Source organism: Salvelinus fontinalis, chromosome 26, assembly GCF_029448725.1.
Source record: "Salvelinus fontinalis isolate EN_2023a chromosome 26, ASM2944872v1, whole genome shotgun sequence".
Lineage (NCBI taxonomy): Eukaryota > Metazoa > Chordata > Actinopteri > Salmoniformes > Salmonidae > Salvelinus > Salvelinus fontinalis.
In genome coordinates this window covers 24,667,169-24,685,021 of record NC_074690.1, presented here as the reverse complement: position 1 = coordinate 24,685,021, position 17,853 = coordinate 24,667,169, and the positions used below count along the sequence as shown (strand labels likewise).

General features: G+C 39.5%; 1 protein-coding gene across 3 annotated transcripts in view; it reads right to left on the bottom strand.

Moving 5' to 3' along the window:
• LOC129823984 (vasoactive intestinal polypeptide receptor 2-like) overlaps window positions 1–17,853 on the bottom strand; it is a 53,167-nt gene that overhangs the window by 30,618 nt on the left and 4,696 nt on the right. For 2 of the 3 annotated variants that reach the window (XM_055883200.1, XM_055883199.1), the window contains exon 1: window positions 7,767–8,305. The exons of the other annotated variant lie outside the window; for it this stretch is intronic. Coding sequence is in view for 1 of the 2 variants with exons in the window: in XM_055883199.1 (XP_055739174.1) it covers window positions 7,767–7,817 (51 nt within the window). In the remaining variant the exon portion in view is untranslated. Of the gene's footprint in view, window positions 1–7,766; window positions 8,306–17,853 lie in introns of those variants that run through there. 3 annotated transcript variants of the gene reach the window in all.

Sequence of the window (17,853 nt, the reverse complement as noted above, 5' to 3'; positions counted from 1 at the left end):
AGTTCAATGCGTAGCCTAGATGTAGCCTGGTTGGCTCACATAAACTAGCTAGCTATCTAACATAGCTGGTTCATTGTTGCCCATGCAAGGAAGTCAGGCTAGCAAGCATTTTAGCTATGACAACAAAAACTAAAAGTGTACTGTTTGACAGAGCCAGTGGCGACCCGCCATTCAGGGCAGGTGGGGTAGAGCCCACCTGTTTAGCATGTTTTGCATGTTATTTTCGCATTAATACGTGTCACATATCAGTTTGCAAACAATGAAAAAAAGAAAATAATTGAGTTAAAAAAGCTGCATGCAAACATGGTATTTTCTTGAGTAAGGCAACTCCAAAATGCTGGCGTTTCAGCCTAGCTCAGTGCTTTCCGTGGGAGTGGGGCAGCCAGAGGAAAATATTGAGTGTATGGTTTGGTAATGTTCTCTAGTTTCGCCATGATTGGCTCAGTGGTCTGTCACTCATGAGGACATTACGTCACCGCCAAATCTATGGGGAGAGCTCAAAAATTCAAACCCCTTGGGTGCTGCCATGGAGTTACATTAGAAGTGCCCATCCAAGAAGCCTCAAAGTCATTGGCCACAGATAAAAAGACATCAAATCACGTTAAATACAGTGCCTTCGGAAAGTATTCAGACCCTTTGACTTTTCCACATTTTGTTACGTTACAGCTTTATTCTAAACACATTTTTTTTTAAATCTCTCAATCTACACACAATACCCCACAATGACAAAGCAAAAACGGATTTTTAGTATAAATAAAAAAATATCACATTCACGTAAGTATTCAGACCCTTTACTCAGTACTTTGTTGAAGCACCTTTGGTAGCGATTACAGCCTCGGGTATAATACCTTGGGTATGACGCTACAAGCTTGGCGCACCTGTATTTTGGGAGTTTCACCCATTTTTCTCTGCAGATCCTCTCAAGCACTGTCAGGTTGGATGGGGAGTGTTGCTGCAAAGCTATTTTCAGGTATCTCCAGAGATAGATCAGGTTCAAGTCTGGGCTCTGGCTGGGCCACTCAAGGATATTCAGAGACTTGTCCCGAAGCCACTCCTGCATTGTCCTAGCTGTGTGCTTAGGGTCATTGTCCTGTTGGAAGGTAAAACTTCACCCCAGTCTGAGGTCCTGAGTGCTATGGAGCAGGTTTTCATTAAGGATCTCTCTGTACTTTGCTCTGTTCATCTTTGCCTTGATCCTGACTAGTCTCCCAGTCCATGCCACTGAAAAACATCCTCAGAGCATGATGCTGCCACCACCATAGGGATGGTGCCAGGTTTCCTCCAGACGTGACACTTGGCATTCAGGCCAAATAGTTCAATCTTGGTTTCATCAGACCAGAGAATTGTGTTTCTCGTGGTCTGGGAGTCTTTAGCTGCCTTTTGGCAAACTCCAAGCGGGCTGTCATGTGCCTTTTACTGAGGAGTGGCTTCCATCTGGCCACTCTACCATAAAGGCCTGATTGGTGGAGTGCTGCAGAGATGGTTCTCCCATCTCCACAAAGGAACTCTAGAGCTCTGTCAGAGTGACCATTGGGTTCTTGGTCACCTCCCTGACCAAGGCCCTTCTCCCCGGTTGCTCAGTTTGGCCAGGTGGCCAGCTCTAGAAAGAGTCTTAGTGGTTCCAAATGTCTTCCATTAAAGAATGATGGAGGCCACTGTGTTCTTGGGGACCTTCGATGCTGCAGAAATGTTTGAGTACCCTTCCCCAGATCTGTGCCTTGACACAATTCTGTCTTGGAGCTCTACGGACAATTCCTTCAACCTCATGGCTTTGTTTTTGCTCTGACATGCACTGTCAACTGTGGGACCTTATATAGACAAGTGTGTGCATTTCCAAATTATGTCCAATCAATTGAATTTACCACAGGTGAACTCCAATCAAGTTGTAGAAACATCTAAAGGATGATCAATGGAAACAGGATGCACCTGAGCTCAATTTTGGATCTCATAGAAAGGGTCTGAAAAATTATGTCAATAATGTATTTCAGTTTTTTCTGCTCATCGGCCATTAGACATAAACATTACACAACAAGTTGGAAATCGCAAATTCAACAATGAGGGGTTTGGAAGGAATCAATGGCTAACTGCAAGCATTGCAAAGCTATCACAAGCCTGCTATTCAGTGGAGTGCATGTGTGGTCCATGTCTGGGTTTAAGGGTCTCTTTTCCAAGCTTAAAAAGGATAAACTTTCAACATTGGCCACGCTTTCAATCCAGCATGACTTCTGCCACAACTGGAAACTCGGAACTGGGAAATCTCAGACTTTAGTGAGTTCAAGACAACAAAAAACGAGCTCCGACTGGGAAAATAAGTTTTGAAAGAATTCCAAGTCTAGAGCTCCGACCTGAAGATTACTAACATCATAATTCGACATTGTTTTTTTGTTGTTGTTCCCAGTTGTCTTGAAAGCACAATAAATCCAGAGAATGACAGACTTTGATGTCAAAGTTTGCCCTCAAATTACCACTGTGTCACCTTCCTGTTGAAGTGAGCACTGCAAAACAATGTGAGTCCAAAAATATATTGTATGCTGATGCATGTAATATGCCAGGGAGATATGTATAATGTACCTTAGAAAGAAATGCTCAGTGTATGTTGTGTAGTATGCTGTTAGTAGCCCATGTGCCTCACCCTAATAATTCAGTCCCTTTTCCCCTCATCATTTAGCCTACTGTTCTGACTTAATGGTACACATGTAGCCTATAGCCTGTTTTAGAGAAATGTCATCATCAAATATTGTAAGAGCTTTCATTGTCAGCTTATATGCCCCCTTTAGTTATCCTGCAGTTCTGACTTGGTGTACAGGGAGAATACTGGAAGAACAGCCCATTCTATCACTGTGCATTTCAAAAGTGCTGAACAAAGTTATATTGACTACGTCTGTCCTAGCTCATGTCTTAATCGAAAATACGGATTGCCTCTTATCCGCTGAACGTCCTGTTATGTCATAGTTTGTACATCTCAATTGTCAATAGGAACCACATTTGTTTAAACAAGTCAGCCATATCAGCTATGTTTTTTTTAGAGGCTGAATTAACTGTTTCACTGCCAGACAAGGCTACGCTGATAGCCATGTGTTGCGACGGTTGTTGGGACTCTGCTGTTGGGACAGCTTTATGTAGGCCCTAACAGTTTTTGGGCACCGTTTGTCACCATTATACTCCAACAAATGTATTGTAAATGTTGTGTTGTGTAGTGGCTTTGCTGGCATGCATCTAAAAAAAATTGAGTTTGCCCCACAAAGATTTACATACTAAAATCTCCACTGGACAGAGCCATAGACCATTTTGCCAACATGAAGAGAGGAGGATGGCATTGACGTTGAACTAGTCTACAAATACTGTAGGGTGAGTCAACATTTTTTGCTTTACTTGAGGGCGAACACACCCACACACAGACATACATACAGTTGAAGTCGGAAGTTTACATACACCTTAGCCAAATACATTTAAACTCAGTTTTTCACAATTCCTGACATTTAATCCAAGTAAAAATGTCATTTTATGTCCGTTAGGATCACCACTTTATTTTAAGAATGTGAAATGTCAGAATAATAGTAGAGAGAATGATTTATTTCAGCTTTTATTTCTTTCATCACATTCCCAGTGGATCAGAAGTTTACATACACTCAATTAATATTTGGTAGCATTGCCTTTGTTTAACTTGGGTCAAACATTTTGGGTAGCCTTCCACAAGCTTCTCACAATTAGTTGGGTGAGATTTGATTTGGCCCATTCCTCCTGACAGAGCTGGTGTAACCGAGTCAGGTTTGTAGGACTCCTTGCTCGCACATGCTTTTTCAGTTCTGCACACAAATTTTCTACAGGATTGAGGTCAGGGCTTTGTGATGGCCATTCCAATACCTTGACTCTGTTGTCCTTAAGCCATTTTGTTACAACTTTGGAAGTACGCTTGGGGTCATTGTCCATTTGGAAGTGTAACGGTGGTCCTCCTCCTCTTCAACCGAAAAGGAGGAGTAGTGATGGAACCAAGGCGCAGCGGGTTGTGAACACATAATTTATTTAAAGAAAACACGAAAACACGAACTCGACTATAAACTAACAAAACAACAAACGGTGTAGACAGACCTGGAAGACGAACTCACATAAACACGAAGAACGCACGAACAGGGAAAAATAGACTACACAAAATGATGATGTACAAAACAAACCGAACAGTCCCGTATGGTGCGACAAACACTGACACAGGAGACAACCACCCACAACGAACACTGTGAAACAACCTACCTAAATATGACTCTCAATTAGAGGAACGCCAAACACCTGCCTCTAATTAAGAGCCATACCAGGCAACCCATAAACCAACATAGAAACAGAAAACATAGAATGCCCACCCAAACTCACGTCCTGACCAACTAACACATACAACAAACTAACAGAAATAGGTCAGGAACGTGACAGGAAGACCCATTTGCGACCAAGCTTTAACTTCCTGACTGATGTCTTGAGATGTTGCTTCAATATATCCACATCATTTTCCATCTTCATGATGCCATCTATTTTGTCAGTGCACCAGTCCCTCCTGCAGCAAAGCACCCCCACAACATGATGCTGCCACCCCCGTGCTTCACGGTTGGAATGGTGTTCTTCGGCTTGCAAGCGTCCCCCTTTTTCCTCTAACAATAATGATGGTCATTATGACCAAACAGTTCTATTTTTGTTTCATCAGACCAGAGGATATTTCTCCAAAAAATACGGTCTTTGCCCCCATGTGCAGTTGCAAACTGTTTTGGAGCAGTTCCTTGCTGAGCGGACTTTCAGGTTATGTCGATATAGGACTAGTTTACCTGTGGATGTAGATACTTTTGTACCCGTTTCCTCCAGCATCTTCACAGGGTCCTTTGCTGTTGTTCTGGGATTGATTTGCACTTTTTGCACCAAAGTACATTCATCTCTAGGAGACAGAACGCGTCTCCTCCCTGAGCGGTATGACGGCTGCGTGGTCTCATGGAGTTTATACTTGCGTACTATTGTTTGTACAGATGAACGTGGTACCTTCAGGCATTTGGAAATTGCTCCCAAGGATGAACCAGCCTTGTGGAGGTCTACAATTGGTTTTCTGAGGTCTTGGCTGATTTCTTTTGATTTTCCCATGATGTCAAGCAAAGAGGCACTGAGTTTGAAGGTAGGCCTTGAAATACATCCACAGGTACACCTCCAATTGAATCAATTGATGTCAATTAGCCTATCAGAAGCATGATATTTAGCAACATTGATTGGACTAAATAGTTTTGTTGTATCTTTAAGTTTGTTTTCAGTGTATTAAACTAAACATATATAGCCTTGTTGATTTGATGTTTAAATGATTAAGTTGAAATGGTGCTGGAATAGCGGAGGCAGCGCTCCTGTTGTCTTTGTGCTGACTTGCAGTAACTCCTTGGTTCTAAATCAGTAGTTGTTTAGTAAACTGTCGAAAACATTAACTTGCTTGACCATATAACTGTTTGAATGCAATATTTGCTTTGTGGACTTCAGCGGACAGATGAGGCTTTCCGGTTTTGTGATCAAACAAACGTGTAGTTGAATTTATTCGGCCACTGTATGACTGTTGTCTTTTTGTTGTCATGGCCTTATTGTATATCATGGTGGCGTATGAATTTATGGTTGTAGAGCAAACAATGCAATTATCACAACATAGGTTGCATATGGCTTTTTTAATGGCTTGGCTTCCTTAGTGATTTTACCCACACACCGCTACCGTTTCCTGGATATAGCCCCTTTGTGATCACTGCACCAATGGGTACGGATACAGCTCTAGAACAAAGTTCTACAGTATTAGTAAAAATGTAATCAATACATGTGGATGATCTTGTCCCTGTAGTGTCTGTAAACACCATGGTAGGTTGATTAATAACCTGAACCAGATTATAGGCACTGGTTACTGTGAAACGCTTCCTCTTGAGCGGACAGATATTCAGGTCCCCAAGATAGTAAACATCTGTGTTTGCATCGTATATACTATCAAGCATTTCACACACATTACTTAGATACTGACTGTTAGCACTTGGTGGCCTATAGCAACACCCCAAAATAATAGGCTTTAGATGAGGCAGGTGAACCTGCAACCACAGCACTTCAATAACACTTGACGTGAGATCTTTCTAAGCATTACAGGGATATGGCTCTGAACATATAGAGCAACACCTCCCCAATAAGCATTCCTGTCTCTTCTATAGATGTTATATCCTTGTATTGATACTGCTGTATCATCAAACGAATTATCTAAGTCTCAGAAATGGCTAATATATAAATGTTATCTAATGTTACCAAGTTATTGATTTCTTTAACCTTATTTCTAAGGCTACATATATTAATATGGGCTATTTTCAGCCCTTTCCTGGGTAGCTCCGAGATAGACATAGTCTGGAGCGTTTCAGGTGACCCATATTATTTGTGCCTCCAAACAATGTAAAAATCGAAGTCTATACCTATAAAAGTCTGTAAGACCATGCAGACAGTAGAGTCAGACTGTCCTATTTAACAAATTGTTCAGAGGTTAACAACATCCTGTGTGAAAGGCATTCTATCATAGAGTTGCATATAGAATCTGTTTGGGTTCTACTTTCTACGTTGTTGCAGAATATGGTTAAAAATAGCTGTATTTCACTCTCACGAGTCAAATCATTACATCAGAATCCACTGCATCATAGCTCACACCGAACGGTTGTTATATCTTGTTCTGATGGGTATAAGCTTATTATATGCACTATAGGACCAGGCATCCATTCACACCTGTGTCCCATTTACACTGCCACACATTGGGGGCACAGGCAACATAAGCACAGCAATGGGGAAATTCAGAGCATCCCGTGAGGGGAGGATGATGAGGATGCTATTTAGCGGAAATATGAAATTCCCTAGACTATCATTTGCCCTGTAAAGAGCACTCCAATGACAGATTCATGGCAAAATGAGATCTTGATGCTTTGAATAGCACAAGCCTATTCATTACTGCTACAGCTGTAGGATCTTAATGTGATCACCTTGTTGAAGAACTTTTCTGCAGTGCAGGAATTGTAAAAGTTGTAGTCTATTTGAGGTTTAAAAAGGCTTCTGACGTTTGGAATTTCCACTGACATTTTTTACTTGATTTTCTCTTAAGAAAAATATATCAACCCCTATAAAAATGTCTATTAACTAGACTCCACATAATAATTAAAATGTTCTGTTGCTGCAGGATTATTTTCCTGCTGTAGCAAACTGGCTCAAATTAAGATCCTACATCTGCCTGTGTTTATACCATATCTCTTTGACTGTGAAAAATGCTGCATGCTTAAATCAAGAGTTCAACTTCTGTAAACTGCAGAGAGCAAATTGGTGTAATAAATGAGAGTAAACAAGTAGAACATTGTACCCTAGGCTACCCTATATGGACAAAAACCTCTTCTTACCAAATCCATCGTAATGCCACACATTTGTTAGTTTATATTTTCAAGCAATAGAAAGCCCTTCTCTTCATCCTTGTGCACATTTTATAATCATGCATTTTTTTAACCTTTATTTAACTAGGCAAGGCAGTTAATATTAAGAAAAAAAATCGTTTTTTCAATGACGGCCTAGGAACAGTGGGTTAACTGCCTGTTCAGCGGCAGAACGACAGATTTGTACCTTGTCAGCTCGGGGATTCAAACTTTCAACCTTTAGTTTACTAGTCCAACGCTCTAACCACTAGACTACCCTGCCGCACCAGGGGATAGGCTTAAACAAAACGAAATATACAGTAAAAGTACTGTTGTATTACTTACCACTGACAGACACGTTGATAAAGACAGAGTAAAAACAATCAAACTTCTCATATTTAATTCATTGGTCGCCTGCCGGACTTCATTGACGAGAGGTCACAATCCCATTCAAGTGACTAAAAGGGTTTTTATGAAGAAGAAAATAATCCAATATTCCAAGTTAAAAATAATTAAAACCAACTATGAAGTTAGTTGAAGGAATGAACCTTGAAAGGCTTTGATTTGCCAAATCCAAATACTTGATAAAGAGAGAAACACGCACTGCTTGGTTGTCCGCGCGCAATGTTTTGGCATCACTTGGCACTTCGTCTGGTCTTTGGGAAGAAGTCACAGGTCTGCAGCAGCGGTGTCAAATATTACATTGAAAGCTTTACTAAGTCCCGAATCACCGAACTGAGGCTCAAATGCAGAAATTCCGTTTCCTTGAAGCCATCGAACCAGAGTACCATCTGCACGTACGGAACAATTGTGTGCTGGTAGGCTACAGCAGCACTGGCGTCCGTGGAGTAATGCTTTCTCCTTATGAACTTTGAAATGACTGAAGCCAGCTCTGTGCTGTTACGCAAGTCAAAAAACCCGTGAATTATATTGACCTATTGGAGCACATGTTACGCTATTACCGTGTTAGTATGGAGGGTGATCCGTGCCATTTCGAAAATGCTTAAATGCTCAATTGAAATGTAAAATTATAAATGCATTTATATGTTCATATCAGTATGCATGATTCATGACAATGAAATTCTAATGTTAAAAAGAAAATTGAAAATGGCTAATTTAATATTGGAAATGGTTCATGGAAATTCTAAATTAAAATGGGAAATGGAAAACAGAAAATGGTTAACAGAAAATGGTAAAAAGAATTTGCAAAGTGAAATGGAAAATGGCTATTTTCATTTTCAAATTGCCCAATTTAGCATTTTCTCTTTTTATTTTAAACGTTAATTTAAATTGCTTCCTGGAGGCCTTAACCAGAGAGCAACAGGACACCACCATGCAGTAATGCATCCTATGTGCATTGATTTTAGACTAGTGTAACTGACATGTTTCAAACCTGGTGTGCTGTACACCAGAAGAACATTTTAGCCTGCCAAGCCAAAACCTAGGCAATTTAGCTTGGGGAGCTAATGCAATTTGTCTGGTCCCTGGCAAAGTTACTCAACATTAGGCAAAGTTACTCATCACATGGTCACAAATCACTTCTTCCTGGTTACTTGTTTGCATGATGAGTAACCTTGCTTGATACCTGAAGAGTTGCATTGGCTATAGGCTTTGGTTTAGCAGGCTAATGTGCTCTTCTGATGTGCAGAATAGCCTTGTTTGAACCCTGTCAGTCATATTTGTTTCGTGGCTCAGCTGGGTCTCTGAGGAAGAGGTCAAAAGATGGTGAATCTTGACTGAGGTGGTTCAGTTACCACACATGCATGATGAGTAGGCCCTACCTTGTCTGAGACCTGAAGAGTTGCATTGGCTCCGTGAGTCAATTGCTAGGCTTCAGTTTAACAGGCCTATGCTTTTCTGGTACACAGGAGACCTGTTTACACTAGTCTAAAATCAATGTACAGAGAGCCCGCCATGGCTAGGATGTACTATTACATAGGGGTGTGTTGCTCTCTGGGTTCACGCCTCCAAGAAGCAATTTGTATACACTTTTGAAAATGAGAAAATGCTTAATTGGGTAGTTGGAAAATGAAAACAGACACTTTAAATTTCATTTGTAAATGCACATTGCATTGTAAATGCACATTGCATTTACAATTTTCTGTTTACCATTTGGCTTTTCAATTAACCATTTTCTATTTTCATTTTAACTTTGCAATTTAATTGTGGCATGACTCATGCACACTAATATGAAAAGAAAAATCAATTTCTCATTTTCTCATTCAGCATTTAAGGCAATGCTTTTTCAAACTGGCACTGTTAACCCTCAATATGCCAGATCATATGTGAGAATAAAATTTGATATTTTCAAATATAAAAGCCATCATATTTATTCACAGAGGAGGATGCATTTCATTGCTCAATTTCATAGCGTCGATGAAATGTATCCCCATATTTTGCAATCGATTCCACTCCACAGAGGCAGATGAGTGTTCTGTTTGTGTGACCTGGACTAATCTCTAATATGATTGGTTTGACCCAGGTGGAGAACCTGGAAATCAGAAGATGCACACATTTTCTCCAGTGGTAAAGGATGCAGTACAAAGGGAGGTTATTTCATTTGAAGGCTTGTCAACAGTCAGCACATCTAGACACCAGGGGGACATTTCAGTCATTTCAAAAGTTTGTTTCTTTGAAGTGGAGCGCTTCTCATTGAAAAACTCCAAAAGAGCTGAACAGGTAGACAAGACACTAACCTTACATCAGTCACCATAAAAAAAAGGAATCCTAAATGCCTGACCAACCACCTTGCATTGGTTGAATTTCAATTTGAAGACTTTGTTGGCATTCGATTCAATGCTCTAATTTACACACCTGTCTGTCAATTGCATGGGGACTCTGGAATGGCTCCATTAACTGTGCTGTGTTTGTAATGTCCAAAATAGTCCCCCCCACAAAAAAGACAAGATGTGAGCATGAAAGAGAACATTCAATCAACTAAAGGTTAGCCAGTCTGTAACCCACTGAAGGCTCAAACATAGAACTACACAAATTCTCCAAACTGTGTGTGTTATCTAATGTTTATTTTATACACGTAATTAAGCAAGGATAAGTTATAAATCACAGGAGGCCCAAAAAGTAAGATAGAGTAAGTTCAGTGAGTGGAATCAAATAAACTGCTGTTATTCTGTTGGATGGCATTTCACCACTGAAAAACAAGAAAGAAACAAAATACAAAACCATAAGAAGGAGCTCAATGCCATAATGACAAATAAATAATTAGTTGTAGTGCTTGATGGGACAACATTAAATCCAACAACATACAGTGGGGTCCAAAATTATTGACACCCTTAATAAATATGAGCAATAATGACTGTATAAAATAAATAATTTAAATACTGAGGTATATTGTATGCTCCAAAACATTTTGAAATTGTATTATTTTATAAGCCTACTAAGAAAATTGCTCAGAGAAAGAGATTGTAACGTTCTTCGTCGGGAGAAAGTGTGGAGAACCAAGATGCAGCGTGGTAAGCATCCATTTTAATAAGGATACTTGAAACAACAAACAAAAACAATAAAACGACAAATGAACGAAAACGAAACAGTCCCATATAGTTAACACGAACACAGTAATAGGAACAATCACCCACAACCCAAAACAGGCTACCTAAATATGGTTCCCAATCAGAGACAACGACTAACACCTGCCTCTGATTGAGAACCATATCAGACCAAACACATAGAAATAGACAAACTAGACATACAACATAGAATGCCCACTCAGATCACACCCTGACCAAACAAAACATAGAAACATACAAAGCAAACTATGGTCAGGACGTGACAGAGATTTTGTGTAACAATAAATGTTTTTTGTTTTTTTTTCATAAAAAGGTAGGGGTCAAAATTATTGACACCCCTAAAGATTCTTAAAAATTACTTGGATGCATTTGCTGTTTTGTTTTTTCAGATAATTTTGTGCCAAATAGAAATTAGTGGTTAAAAATGTATTGTCATTTTGGAGTCACTTTTATTGTAAATAAGAGTATGATATGTTTCTAAACACTTCTACATTAATGTGGATGCTACCATGATTACTGATAATCCTGAATGTATCGTGAATAAAGAAGTTACAACGAGTAAAGAAGGGTCAAAGATCATATCCCCAAGACATACTAACCTCCCCTGTTATTGGTAATGGTGAGAAATTAGTATGTCTTGGGGGTATGATCCTTGAAAAAATATTACTTGTTTAACAAAATATTTCTCTGAGCAATTGTATTAGCATAAACTCATAATTTCCCCATGTATTTATTTTGTATACAATATAGCTCAGTATTTGAATGATTTATTTATACAGTCATTATTGCTTATCTTTATCAAGGGTGTCAATAATTTTGAACCCCACTGTAAGAACTGCGTTTTACTCATATAACCCTTCCTTAAAAAGGAGGAAAACTTGACCCATTTATGGAAGTAATATCTTCCCCTGGGAAGAGAGGCAGCTCAGGGAACGTTGATCCTTTCCTCTCTGTACCATCTGGTGTCATGGCTGGAAGGAGTTCTTTGCTGTCTTCCCTTGTTCCTAAAGTTGAACACTTTCCCCCAAATCTAAGGATTTTTTCTCAAATCTGTGTGAGTGCTGTTTAGTGGTCCTGAGACAAAAATACTATGGCATTAGACTAAACGTTTTGTCGACTTGTCATTGTCATTTCATATCACATGACTAATGTATTTTGTTGCTTTGCATTATTCACTGCCTTGAAAAGCTTTGTCAGTTAGTTCAACAATATCTTCCCATGATGAGGTACAGTGTATGAACATATTCACCTCTCCAAAATGTACTTAAAATAACTTTTCAGGTTTCTAGACTAAACATTCGAATTAACCCTCCTCCAAGTCAGGCAAACTTCCAATTCAGACTCCTCTCATTTTAGAATGTATCCATTTTATATCAAGCTGCCATTTACGTACAAGCTGTATACTATTCTCATCAATTGAGTCTCGGTACCTTGGAAGCAGATTCACAAAATGAGCTAGCGCAAAATGTAATAATAAATGGCTAAGTATGTAGCTAACAGAGCTAACATTCCAAGCTGGTTAAATGTTTATTTAAGCAAAGTACTAAACCATAACACCCTTTAATCATGTATTTAGACAGTTCTCTTGCATGATATTGAGTAAGTATACCAGAAGTCTGGGAGAACACTATATTATCTACTAAGTTAGGTCCACTAAGGCAATGACCAGTCCCCCTGTTAATGTAGGAAGATTGATGATTCCCTGCCATGGTAAACATAGTACCATTTGTAACTGTATGACGTCTCTCACCTTCTCTAAATGTGTTTTGATGTAAATATAGTAACTAAATATTACTATACAGTCAGATGTTTTAATTTACTGCATAAAACACACCTGGGTGGTGACCAAAAATGTCTGATAAGTTCCAGCATCCAGACAATAGTTTGAAATAGAGCAATGTAGACAGGTGACTAATATGAGACCTTTGTCTGCACTGATAAAGAGTTGAAAGATTACTTTAAAATATGCAGCTGGGCTATATCCCAAACCATTACACTTTGGAATGAGGAGGTTTCACTCATGATATGTGTTTTGTTTAACTTTTAGTAATTAATCGCAAACCTCACAGAGTGAATGCTGGATCATGTGTGATCCAGGGGCTCCTGAGTGGCACAGTGGTCTAAGATTCTGCATCTCAGTGCAAGAGACGTCACCTGGTTTGAATCCAAGCTGCATCACATCCGGCTGTGATTGGGGGTCCCATAGGGCGGTGCACAATTGGCCCAGCGTCGTCCGGGTTTGGCCGGGGTAGGCCGTCATTGTAAATAAGAGTTTGTTCTTAACTGACTTGTCTGGTTAAATAAAGGTCAAATAAAATAACTGTGTGAATACTCCACCTGGGCTATAAATATTTGGAGCCATACCTTCATAAAACTATAGCTAATTTAACTAGTGTATTTAGCTTGCTGTAAAGGGGAATGAAAGACTTTTGTACACCAGGGAAAGAAAAATTATATTCTGAGTCTATCACATTGAGATAAATTGTGAAAGGTCCTTGCAAGGGTCAAGAAATGTTAAAAGTTTTAAAGTCACATGAATTGTAAATATTATGTAAAATAATGAGCTGTACTACAGGGATTCAACCATCCCAAATAAAACAATGCTGAGTGATTTTTATATCATCATGATAAAATTAATTTCCATTGCGTCCCTCGTACTTAGGCTTATTGTTACGAGAGCAAGCAATGAAGGCCTGCTATTCATGTTGGGAAATATAATGAATGTGCTTTTTCCTCTACGAAAAAAGAAAACAAAGAACATTTCCTTTATTTCAAAGCAGTGCAGACATAGCTACAGTATCAGAGGCCATGGAAATAAAATACTTCTGAAGAAACCTTGAGAAAGGAGTAGGTACGTAGCTGCCCTTCAACATAGGAGGTATTCATCTGAAATGGTCAGACAAACATAGTGACCATCATGAACAGACATGTGGGCTATGTAGAGCACTGACCGTATAAATACATACACAATTTACATAATGGATAAAAAAAAAAACTGGCCAAAATCCTAAATTCAATTAATTTTCACTTAGTCATGCATTGATGTAAATGGGAGATATCTATGGTAGTGAAAATAAGATTGCCACTGAATAGCTCAAATACTCCCAAAGTTTGTGACTATTGCCTGTGTAAGCACTGATCGCTATAGCTTGTAGTGGTGTGAAATTATTTGCAGACTTTCTCTACAATGCAATAGATTTTGGAACATAGAGGTTGTGGAATGAGCAATACAGACCTCTAATGTGTTAACCTAGTGAAGTGCAGAGGATGTCATCACCACCACAGGAGGTTGGTGGCCCCTTAGTTGTGGAGAACGGGCTCGTGGTAATGGCCGGAGTAAAATAGGGGAATGGTATCAAATACATGGTACCATTCCATTTGCTCTGTTCCGTCCATTATTATGAGCTGTTCTCCTCTCAGCAGCCTCCTGTGTGTCAGTCTGACTTTTGAATGAAGTCAAATTCTTCAAAAAACAGATACTGTGTCTCCTGCTTAGTGCTTTGTTTACACCCTCTAACATCAATGTTAAAAATGATTTGCATGTTTCCTAAGTGCTATACACCTTGTTTAGAGAGCGAGGTAGTGGCAGTGTTCTGACCCTAAGTGCTATGATAGAGCATGCCCATGACCCTAACTCGTACAATAAATTCCCTGGTTTTCCCCAAATCCCGGTTGGAGTATACTCTGAATCAGGAGGGATTAAGCAGAAAATCCGGAATCCTACAACCAGGATTACTGGAAAATGTTGCAACCCTAACCTTGATGCTTCAGCTACACTACACCCATCGCATTGCATTTCCATCAGCATCATGTCAATGGGACGTTCTACCTGCTACACCAGAAACCAACCAAAACCAACCTCATTATTTCAATTCCCAAGATAGAATGAACGTCCCATCGAGAATCGAGAATTGACGATTCTTATAGATAGTATAGATAGAAGCTTTCATTGATTTCAAAGGAAGCATTCCCTCAATGGCTGATGACTGTAGTGTAGCAGGGCCGTTATACTGTCACTCCAAATGGAGTGCCATGACAGTCTGAATAGTATTACACTATTCCGTAAAACTATGATGACTTCGCAATGTGAACTGACCAAACGGCTTATATGAAATTCATTGTTCATTATCAAATTATAAACTTTGAAACTCTGCACTGCAGAATACAAATGACTTGACTTGTCAGCCAACAGAATAATTTAACACTCCAGTATGACTTACTACAGGGTTCAGTGTTTACTGAAACACAGAGCCTTTTTCATTTTCTATTGTCCTGTAAGAAAAGTGTTGTGACAAGTTTCGTTTAACATGTCTTTCTCACAAACGAGCTGAGCACAAAGTGTAGCACTATGTCAAGTAATACTTGTTTCCTTGTAAGGATAGAGGGCTTCTGAAAGACCCATAAATACTAAACAGACTGGGTTACCATTTAAGCTGTGTGTTAGCGTGTGCGTGTGTGTATATTTGTGTGCGCCTCAGTCAGACATCTCTGAATAGTATAAGGGGACACAACTGAAACACAGACATATGAATGTCAAAGAGATTACTTGAACTGAGTGGTAACCCCCCTCCCCCCCAAAATAGCTTTTGAATCAAATGCTATTGATGAATATGTCAGTGTTAATATGAAAACTGTGTACTAAAGACTCTGTATGAGTTGAATTTTCCTATCTATTTAGTCTGTTCAAATTGCTTCACTTTCTGCCCTCACCCACCTGCCATGTGAATGAGAACGTGTTCTCAATTTGCCTACCTGGTTAAATAAAGGTGAAATAAATAAAAATAAAATAAAATATGTGGCTGTGTGAATTAGAATATACTGCAGTTCACCATACCTCTAAGTATACAGTTTTATGTTGTTTGTTTTCATGTATACAGTATCAAGCTGATGAGAGCATGATTCATGATGAGTTAATGCAGGCTTTAGGATGTCAGTCTGTTTAAAATGCTTTCTATTTTTTTTTTACAAACTAGTATTTGAAACGTTCTTAAGCGTAAACATAAACATTCTGTTCATCCCATCCTCGATGGAAATAAAAAAGACATACATGCTTCCCAAATGAGTTAGGAGATTAACAGCAACGGTCTTTACTGGAATATACATAGTAACACTAATACTTATTATCTTGAAAGATAAATTCAAGTTTGTGTTTTGTGTTATGAACGCAAGCAAAATAACAGAAGTGGCCATAGCATTCCTAATCAGTGATATGGGGGGGGGGGGGGGGGGGGGGGCTGTTCAAAGAGCACAAACATGGGGATAGAACAGAACATGCTTTTACAAGCTGTGTTGCCAGAGGAAGACACTTCCACCAATAATGGGCCTGACCATGGAGGCAGGAACCTATAATTAAAATAAGGGAACTCTGTTCTATTAATTCTAATTCTATGGGTATGACCAGAAAGAATGTCAGGGATGGGGTTGCCATGGGATCAAAGAAAACAAAGTGAGTAGATAATCTACTCACCACCAATGGTTTTACGTCAAATAGCTCATACAATAGCACAACGATTCTGCCTGCACATATTTTATTTTCACAATGTCCTTTCCAGCACAGTTATGCATAATCGGGCCAGCCCAGTGCAGCTCAGCTTGGCCCTACAGTGTGAGTCAGGCTAAAGACTGGCTGGATAATGTCTTCACCAACTGCAGGGAGAGAAAGAAGATGTTCACCTCACTGCCAGGCCAGGCACATGAATCTGAGACTGGGCACTTGAATCTGACATACTGTAAGCATTAGAGTGAATATATATTCACCAGAAGAGGTTGGTAGCACCTTAATTGGGGAGGACGGGCTTATGACACTAGCTGGAGCGGAATGGGTGGAATGGTATCAAATACATCAAACACATGGTTTGCCATTATAATGAGCCATCCTCCCCTCAGCAGCCTCCCATTTATGATGACTGGGCCCAATCACCCAGTTTCACATTGATGTCAAACTCATTGATGGCAGATTTAAGTATTCAATCTATTACAAGTTGTCTGGAGTAAACGGTTCCTGTTGCAAAATGTTTTTGACTAATAATTACACCCCAGGAGTTTATTCAGTCGGATCCCGTTGCAAAACGTTTGGTAACAGACATTTACATTTTTACAACTTAGCAGACACTCTTATCCAGAACAACTTACAGTTAGTGCATTAATCTTAAAATAGCTAGCTGGGACAACCACATATCACAGGCATAGTAAGTGCATTCTTCCTCAATAAAGTAGCAAAGTCAGAGCTGGAAATGGGGGGGGGGGGGGGGGGGGGGGGGGGGTTAAATGTGGAAGACACATTTCAGTTGAATGCATTCAGTTGTACAACTAACTAGGTATCCCCCTTTGCCTTTCCTTTTATTTCTATCTGAACATTCCAAAACGTTGTGTCCTGCTGAACGTGCCCCATGTGCAGTGTAATGTATGTCATTCAGTGTTACTATATCGCCGCCCAGTGGTGATTGATTATTGCATGAGAACCCCCGTTAGTTTCGTTTTGAAATAGAAGGGCAATTCCATGATAACAGAGTGATGCTAGGACAGATCTTCCACATGTATGTCTATCTTTGCATCTGAGCTGTTCTTCAAGTAAATGTGTTTTTGTAAAATATTGAGTGGAAATTAATTGTGCGCCGCCCTATGGGACTCCCAATCACAGACGCAACAACTGGACTGAACAATATAACTAATATGGCTGAGCTTGCTTTATGCATGGTTGCATTGTGTAGGCCTTTGCATCTGCAATTTAAAAGTTACTCAGACAGTATGTCATCCTGCTTGTGTTGATCAATTAATTCAGTCAATCATTTTGTATTGAAGATGTCTAGGTAGCTTAGCCAACTGAAGTTTTAATATAAACCAAATTTGTGCTGTAGTCCAGTAGATCAGCTCGACAATTGTTCGATTAGGTATAGAAGAGTGAGATT